This window comes from Callionymus lyra, chromosome 10 (assembly GCF_982586985.1).
Source record: "Callionymus lyra chromosome 10, fCalLyr1.hap1.1, whole genome shotgun sequence".
Classification (NCBI taxonomy): domain Eukaryota; kingdom Metazoa; phylum Chordata; class Actinopteri; order Syngnathiformes; family Callionymidae; genus Callionymus; species Callionymus lyra.
Genome location: NC_141827.1, coordinates 7,653,701 through 7,662,921, shown reverse-complemented (window position 1 = coordinate 7,662,921; position 9,221 = coordinate 7,653,701). Strand labels below are relative to the sequence as shown.

The following is a 9,221-nucleotide window of genomic DNA, read 5'->3' as shown; positions in this document are numbered from 1 at the left end:
TCTTTGTATCCTTTTATTTTTGTTAACTCCTTTAATCCTTGTTCTTTAGTCTCCGAGAACTCGACGGCTCCTTGTGACACCACAGCCAGAGTGTCTTTGTGGATCAGTGCCGCCCTGAGTCCTGTGTGTCATCGTGGACTCCCTTGATGCCATTGATTAATAACCCGGGTCTGGTCTCCTCCTCACACTGTCACTCAGGACATCATCGCAGCTCCACGCTGGGTTTGTGTCGCAACTTTATTCGTACCTTTGTTATTAACGAGCAGATGTAAAAAGGTTTGGATCGTTTGTTTGACCTCGAAACTTGAACACTTGACCCGGTCAGCTCGGGACACCATGAAGGAGAAAACCTACTGGGCCAAGAAGGGCATCAGCTGGAGAGACTTGTACTCGTCGCTCCTGAAGGAGCTGTGGTGCGACCACGACGCCCCCGACCAGGAACCAGCCGGGCCCGTAGGACTCGCACGGCCCGGCTCGTCCTCGGGTCCCGCCCCCGCCCGGACCACGGAGGTCGGGTCGGGGCGAGAGAGTAGGATCCCGGACCTCAGCGCTCAGGTGGAGGTCATCATGTCGGATCACAACTACGCCTTCGCGACGCCTCGAGACCACGCGGACCAGGACCTGGTGAGGAGACCGCTGGGGGGGTCTGACCTTTGACCTTTTGAGTAGAGTGACAAAGCTGTAGACGTTTTATTTGCGAGCATTGTTAACAGAACACTTTTTTTTTTTGTGGTGTCGGTGCAAAATAAAAGAATGAAATAATACGTATGAAATTAAAAGAGATTCATAAAGTACAAGAAGAGACATTATCATAAAAAACATGTATAATGACTTATTAACTAAAAAATAAGAAATAAAATGATAATATAATATTTCTTTACTAAAATTAAACTATAAATAAAATAAATTAGTGACATAAAATAAAATATAAATGATGAATAATTAACCAAAACATTAAATACATTATATTTAATTAAATAATATTAAATAAATTAATATTTTTGATTAAACAAAATGAGATTAATAAAATATGATAAATCTAAATAAAATAATAGACATTATCATAAAATAACATAAAAAAGACATACTTAACAAAACGCCAGTTAAATTTAATTAAATACTGATTTAAAAATAATATATTTTTGAATTAAATTAAAAGAGATTAATAAAAAATGATAAAGTAAAATAAAAAAAAAGATATGACCATAGTAATAACATATAAATAATGAATAATTAACAAAACAAAAATCATTATATGTAATTGAATAATGATAAAAATGTAATATACTTTTGAATGAAATAAAAACAGAATCAATAAAAATAGAATAAGACATATTACCCTAAAAACACATATAAGTAATGAATAATTCACACAAAAAATACTTTCAATCTAATTAAATAATAATAGAAATGTAGTGTATATTTGAGAAATGAAAAAACTGTAAATATTTGCTTGTTACTTATATATTATTTTTATTTTACACACAATTTATTGAAATATAAACCATAATAAAAGTGTGAAGATACAAATAAGAAAAAGTTGCTAAAGTGACTTGTTGCTCCAGGACGACTCGGAGAAGGACGAGGCCGTGGTCGTGACCTGCGACTGTTCTTCGCTCGTGTCCTCGTCGCACCTGTAAGTGTCCAGTCGGGCCGGAGCTCCCGGAGCAGCAGGTTCTGACTCTCGTGTGTTCCAGAACCAACCAGGACCACAAGGGTCGACGCAACAAGAAGCCTCACGTCTCCAAGTGTGGCTCCCAGCAGAGTCTGGCGCAGAACCTGGGCATGAACCTGAGGTCCAGGAGGGTCAACCTGAAGACCTGTCACCGATGGTGAGGACATGTTCTGACACTTGGGTGTGTGTGTGTGTGTATGTGTGTGTGTGTGTGTGTGTGTGTGTGTGTGTGTGTGTGTGTGTGTGTGTATGTGTGTGTATGTGTGTGTGTGTGTGTGTGTGTGTGTGTGTGTGTGTGTGTGTGTGTGTGTGTGTGTGTTGTGCTGGCGAGCTCACTAGCCAGCAGGAGAGTAGCAGGTTGTGGGTTCACTTCCCAGTCTGTTTCTCCCTTTTCTTGCCTGTGTTTTGAACCGTGTTGATCTTGACACGTTTTAATCAGAACTTTCTTTTATTTTATATTGATTTTCATCCTCTCTGTCAACAGCCCGTGTCACAGATGACGAGCAGAAGTTTTGAAACCTGCAGCTTCACGTTTAAATTATTTTCACATCCACAAAAGTTATTTTTCTACTGGTGCACATATTTACAAAATATAACAAATGATTTGTCTTCAGTTATTGTGTGTGATGAGTTTTATTATCGCCATTATCTCTTTTCCTTTAAATAGATTGTTATATTTGTAGAACCTCATAAGATAAATAAGAAAATACTGATTATGGAAGTAAATATGAGACAAAAGATTACATTTGAATTTCTAACACTGGATTTTAACAGCATTAAAATCTGAGCTTTGGATTTTAAAAACCAAGAAATTTCAAGAACTGTTATTTTTCCACTTTCTATTTTGTTTATTCAATGTAAAGATTTAATGTGCATAAAGATTCAATGTTTAAAAAAGAATATGTGTACAATCTAATGTAAAATATAAATTCAGCGTAAAAAAATAATTAAATGTCAATAAAATGCAGTGTTTTCATAGTATATTAAATTTAATAAATAATTAATAAATTAATACATAATAATTTTAAAAACCATTAAAGCCTTTATTTTTATTTATTATCTTTTTCGAATTTTTTGGACATTTAATGTTTTATATTGAGTTTCTTTACATCGAGGATATTTTTTTAACATTGAATTTTACTCTGAATTTATTCCTACGTTTTTTTTTTCCTAAGTAGCGGAAACTTGAGGGTTTTGATAGTACAAAGTCTTGATTTCGATGCTGTAATATTTCAGTGTAAGAAATTAATATTAGAAATCTGATGACACACATTTACTTCCATAATAGATTTTCAAATAAGAAAAGGTAATATTGTAACAAATACAACATGTTATTCATATTAAAACCACAAAGTTAATACAATAAAAATGATAGTAATAATTAAAAAAAATAAAAAAAATTTAATGTCTGCGTAGAGAAAAGAAAACTATGGATTATTTTATTTTATTTTTAATTTTAAAAAATTGAAACGGCTAAATCAAACTGAAACTGAAGACGAACTGTCGAGGAGGAAGTTAAACCCGGTCAAGGCCAGAGAGACTCATCTGATTTCTAAGTCAAAAACGGAGGAAGATTTCGTTTTTTTAATGATTTCCACCTCAAACTGGTGGCGACACTGAGGCGCTCACACGCACGACTCCAGCGTCCAGCCGAGATCTCGCAGGAAGCTGCGTCGACCGCGACGAGTCGTCGTGAACCTCTCCAGGGTCAGGTCCGGGCGCGACGAGCGCCAGCCAATCAGAGCCTGAGACGTCGGAGGGACCGGAGGTGAGGCGCTGACCTGAGGGACGAGATCAGACACACCTTTTGTTGGTGTTGTAGAGGAGTTCAAAGGTCAACAGTAGACACTCGGGTCACATGACTCACATGAAGCTTCTCGGGAGCAGAACCAGAAGATTCCACCGAAGACGTCTTTAACTTCAGGCTGTCTCTCTCGAACTGAAGACATGTGACAGTTTACCAGTGTGTGTGTGTGTGTGTGTGTGTGTGTGTGTGTGTGTGTGTGTGTGTGTGTGTGTGTGTGTGTGTGTGTGTGTGTGTGTGTGTGTGTATTAGTGTGTACCTCTGTGTAGACCTCAGTCAGGAACCCCCACTTGTTTGGCCAAACGTCCGCTGAATTCTTCTCAAGACCCACATGTGCCTTCCTAGACACACAGACACACACAAGGGCAGACAGACACACACAGACAGGTTGATGGACACACACATCATTTGTGAGACTGGTCTACCTTCTTACTTACACACTTGCACAAAAATGGATGATTGGGAGATTTACACACACAGACGGACAGACACACACATGAAGAAGGACAGACAAACACATACATATAGGCAGAATGACACACACACAGGTGTAACAACACACAGTGACAGAATGACACACACACAGGTGTAAGAACACACGAGGAGACAGAATGACACAAACACAGGTACAAGCACACACAGACAGACGGACAGAGAGACTCACACACACAGGTAGAAGAACACACACAGCAACTTAATGAAACACACACAGGTGGAAGGACATGCACGCAGACAGAGCAGCACTCATAAACACAAACGCAGAGAGACACACATACAGGCAGAGGGACACACACACAAAATGACAGACAGACGGACAGAGAGATATACACACACACACACACACAGGTAGAGGGACACACACAAAATGACAGACGGACAGAGAGATACACACACAGGTAGAGGGACACACACAAAATGACAGACAGACGGACAGAGAGATACACACACAGGCAGAGGGACACACACATAAATGACAGACAGACGGACAGAGACACACACAGAATGACACGCACACAAAATGACATACAGACAGGCAGAGACACACACACAAGCAGGCAGAGGGACACACACACAAAATGACAGACAGAGAGACAGACGGACAGAGAGACACACACACAGGCAGAGGGACACACACAAAATGACAGAAAGACAGACAGAGACACACACAGAAACACACACGCAGAGACAGACAGACACACAGAATGACACACACACAAAATGACATACAGACAGGCAGAGACACACACACAGGCAGGTAGAGGGACACACACACAAAATGACAGACAGACAGACACACACAGAAACACACACACAGAGACAGACAGACAGACACACAGAATGACACACACACAAAATGACAGACAGACAGACAGACAGAGACACACACAGAAACACACACGCAGAGACAAACAGACACACACACACAAAACGACTGACAGGCAGACCGACAGTGAGACACACAGAAACACAGAAACACACACACACACACACACACAGACAGACAGTCAGACACACTCTCTGTGTCAAACTCAACTGTGATGGAAGTTGATACCAACTTTGTCAAGAGTCACGTGAGTCACTGAAACATTTTTACCAGATTTCATCCTGATGGACAAAGTTGATCTTCTCTGAAGACCTCAGTGGATCTTCCATCGGTGCAGTCAGTGTGAGTCTGTGTGTGTGTGTGTGTGTGTGTGTGTGTGTGTGTCTGAGGCTCATGTTTCACGTTTGCGTGCAGGTGAAGAAGCTCGTGTTTCGTGTCCACCAGGTTCAACGTTAACGTGTCTTCTTCAACAAAGCTGCTGTGACGTAGTGATGATCTCATCTTTCCACCTTTTCACGAGTGTTGTTCCACAACATGTCCACTTGGAGGCGCCAGAACACGCCATTATAATCCAAACCCTTTTTGTTGCTGGTTTAGATACTTGATCACGTGAAACACAAAAGAGAGGAATAGGATGAACGCATGTGAATCAAGGTCAAAGCTCAAAGAACGAGTAAAGATCCAATTCATCTTTCATCAAAAAGAGTAGTTCCCTGACCGGGAATCGAACCCGGGCCGCGGCGGTGAGAGCGCCGAATCCTAACCACTAGACCACCAGGGAGCGTGTTTGCACAGAGATCATTAAGGAATTGTTAGATGTCTAAGTGATCTTTGAGAGACGTGTTGACGTCATCAGAGATTTTAAAGACTATAAACGTCTTTTTTACGTGTTGGGTTTATTGTGTGAATGCTGGGAAGCTATTTTCTTTTATCCCTCCCACTCATTATTGTATTCCTCTTTTTCTACCCCATTCATTTCCAATCTTCAACTCATGTTTCAACTCCTTCCACTTTGACCAACAATTTATAATTTTACTACTAATACCACTACTGTTCTATTACTAATACTACTACTATTTCTACTTTTACTACTAATTCTACTTATACTTTAAATGTTCTACTACCTCAACTTTAACTAATAATTCAAATTAATCTACTTTAACCACTAATTCCACTAATACTTCCACTACTACTTATACTACTACTACTTATACTTGAACTACTAATTCTACTGCTACTTTTACTTTTCTTCTACTTCTAATTTTGCTACTAATTCCACTTCATCTACTTAAACTACTTATTCCACTAATGCTTCCACTACTAATACTACTACTACTTCTACTTTAACTACTAATTCTACTGCTACTTTTAATTTTCTTCTACTTCTAATCTTACTACTAATTCCACTTCATCTACTTCAACTACTTATTCTACTAATGCTTCCACTACTAATACTACGACTACTACTAATTCTACTGCTACTTTTACTTTTCTACTACTTCTATTTTTACTAATAATTTTATTTCTCCTACTCAATATGCTTATTACACTTGTTCTAGTTGTACTACTAATTCCACTTGTTCTACTTTTACTACTACTTCCACTTGTTCTACTTTTACTACTAATTCCACTTATTCTACTTTTACTACTACTTCCACAGCACAGCAGGCTCAGCATTCACACTGCATTATCTTCCTGAAATGCACTCTTTCTAGTTTGTTATTGTTGTTGAATCGTTTCAACACAAACAGCAGGTGTCAGTATTGATACTGTGTCCCTCAATACTGACACCTGCTGGACCTAAGAAATCACTACATGCACCCTAGTTGACCTGCTCAACAGACACTGATTTTATGACCTAGTTATAGAAACAAATCGTTGTATTTTTGTTATTACTGTATCTCTCAACTGTGATTGTTGCTGTTGTTTTTTAAACCCTCTGATTCTGTAGCACTTTGGGATTTTTACTAAGAATATAAAGTTCACTACAAAAATGTATTATAATTATTATAATTATTTCATGTTTTAATGGATATTTAAAATATTACAGATATTTTATACATTCAATAAAGATGTTAACATGTAGCATAATGTGATCATGTAAGTGAATGTTTTATGAATGACGATCCTTGTGGACTGAGATTTTTTTTATATAAAAAAAAGGTTTTTCAGAGTTTTAAATTAAGTTTATTTTTTTTAAATCATTTCTCCTCGAAAAGATGCCTCAGCATTGAGGAGGTGGATTTTTTAACCATATCTTGTAGCGGGTACATGGGGGTGTGGTCTCTCACCCAGTGGGTTATGGGTAGTCAAGATTCAAGATTCAAAGCGTTTAAGTAAGTAATTTTTATTTGTATAGCGCTTTTCCAGATCAGGGTCACAAAGCGCTTAAACAATCAAAACAATATTCAATAAAGTATATACTTCAAGGTCGAGATAAAACTGATAACACAACAGGAGTTCCAGAAAATCAAGGAAAAGCCTGAAAAAATAAAAACGTCTTAAGATGTTTCTTAAAGGAGTCAGTAGATCCATCAAGCGCAAAGAGAGAGAAGATCGTTCCAAAGCTTAGGAGCAACAGCCTGAAAAGATTTCTCTCCTCTGGTCCTGAACCGTGTGCGTGGAACCATAAGTAGATTCTGATCCACAGACCTCAGAGCCCGAGCTGGGGTGTAAGGTTGGATCAGATCAGTGATGTAAGGAGGACTTAACCCTGGAACCTTATCATCAGGAGCAATCACCAGAGTTTCAGTTGTGTCCACATTTAGCTGTAGAGTGTTTTCACTCATTGTTTGATTTCTATCAAACAATTGACTAAGCTGTTCAGCCTCTGGGGCTCAGTTGGATCAAAAGAGCAGTAGAGCTTGATGTCCTTCAGCAAAAATGTGATAAGAAACAGGAGATCTCTGAATGATTTTACCGAGGGGAATCAAGTACAGCAAAAACAATAAAGGACCCAGAACAGAACCTTGAGGGACTCCACACAACAGATCTGCCGATTCAGACCTCATTTGATTGGCAGATACACTAAAACTGCATCCAGAAAGGTAAGATGAGAACCATTCTAACACAGACCCAGACAGTCCCACTTCATCCCTCAGACTACTTAGCAGGATCTGGTGATCAACTGTGTCCAAGGCTGAGGACAGATCCAAGAGAACCAGAACAGTGGATTTACCCGAGTCAGCCGACATCATGATGTCACTGGACACTTTCAATAAAGCCGTCTCCGTAGAGTGATGTTTACGGAAGCCAGACAGAAACTTCTCATGGATGTCGCTCTGATCCAGGAACAAAGACAGATGCTCAGACACCACCTTCTCCAAGATCTTGGACAAGAAAGGGAGCTTAGAAATAGGCCTGAAATTACTGAGGTCAGTTGGGTCTAAGCCTGTTTTTTTGAGCAGAGCCTCTACATCGCATGTTTAAATGCATTGGGAAAAACCCCTGTGGAAAGGGAGAGGTTCACCATATTGGTAACCCAGGGGCCAATAACATCAAATACTTTGATAAAAAGCCTACAAGGAAGGACGTCATCTGAGCAAGAGGAGGGATTCATCTTGTTCACTAGTGCCGAAATATCACCAAAAGATACAGCAGTGAAGGAGGACCAAGAGGAGGAGAGGGGCTCAGAGACAGTAGGGGTTCCAAACAAAGGGGAGAGATTTTCTCTTTGATCAATATTTAGTTATAATAGTTTGTTGTCATACGTACTATGTACCATGAAATGAAGATGAGGAGGACGATGATGATGATGATGAAGATGATGATGATGAAGAAGATGTTGATGATGATTAAGAAGACGATGATGATGATGATGATGATGATGATGATGAAGAAGATGATGAGAAGACGATGATGATACAGAATACAATAGAATCAACTTTTATTTTCCTGTTTTGTGTTCAAATACTCAAGAGTTTATTTTCAACTTTTATTCTATTTTATGAAACCCAGCTTCAAAAAAATAGTCCTCCTTGTCAACCTTGAAGATGTTTCCATCGCTTGAGAGGTTTTTCTCTCATGGAAAACTCGGCTCATGGTTTTTTTTGTCAACTCAGCGGGATGTGAACAAACTCGATGGTTCTGAGAGTGTGTTCTTATCTCATCAGGATGTGAACAAACTCGATGGTTCTGAGTGTGTGTTCTGATCTCATCAGGATGTGAACAAACTCGATGGTTCTGAGAGTGTGTTCTGATCTCATCAGGATGTGAACAAACTCGATGGTTCTGAGAGTGTGTTCTGATCTCATCAGGATGTGAACAAACTCGATGGTTCTGAGAGTGTGTTCTGATCTCATCAGGTCCGAGCCGGACGACTGCAGACGAACGTTCTACAGCCGAGTGGAGCAGAGATGGAGTCTTGGCTTCCTGCTCCAGCATCAGATCCATCAGACCTTCTGATTGTCCCGCTGACG

At 39.4% G+C, this 9,221-nt stretch overlaps 2 protein-coding genes and 1 non-coding gene across 3 annotated transcripts; 1 reads left to right on the top strand and 2 right to left on the bottom strand.

Moving 5' to 3' along the window:
• Positions 1–67: 67 nt before the first annotated feature.
• LOC148070117 (uncharacterized) lies at positions 68–2,288 on the top strand. The gene is made up of 4 exons (XM_087801350.1): positions 68–624; positions 1,566–1,636; positions 1,698–1,832; positions 2,160–2,288. The coding sequence occupies exons 1-4, from the start codon at positions 337–339 to the stop codon at positions 2,173–2,175; spliced, it is 510 nt and encodes a 169-aa protein (XP_087657476.1). The 5' UTR covers positions 68–336; the 3' UTR covers positions 2,176–2,288.
• Positions 2,289–3,300: 1,012 nt separating this feature from the next.
• Positions 3,301–5,132, bottom strand: LOC148070116 (ciliary microtubule inner protein 1-like). The gene is made up of 4 exons (XM_087801842.1): positions 5,074–5,132; positions 3,739–3,820; positions 3,543–3,614; positions 3,301–3,456 (listed from the first exon to the last, which is right to left on the bottom strand). Exons 1-4 carry the CDS (start codon positions 5,130–5,132, stop codon positions 3,301–3,303), a joined length of 369 nt encoding a protein of 122 aa, XP_087657968.1.
• A 380-nt stretch (positions 5,133–5,512) lies between these two features.
• Positions 5,513–5,584, bottom strand: trnae-cuc (transfer RNA glutamic acid (anticodon CUC)). The gene has a single exon. It is a non-coding gene; the product is annotated as a tRNA-Glu (tRNA).
• Positions 5,585–9,221: the final 3,637 nt, after the last annotated feature.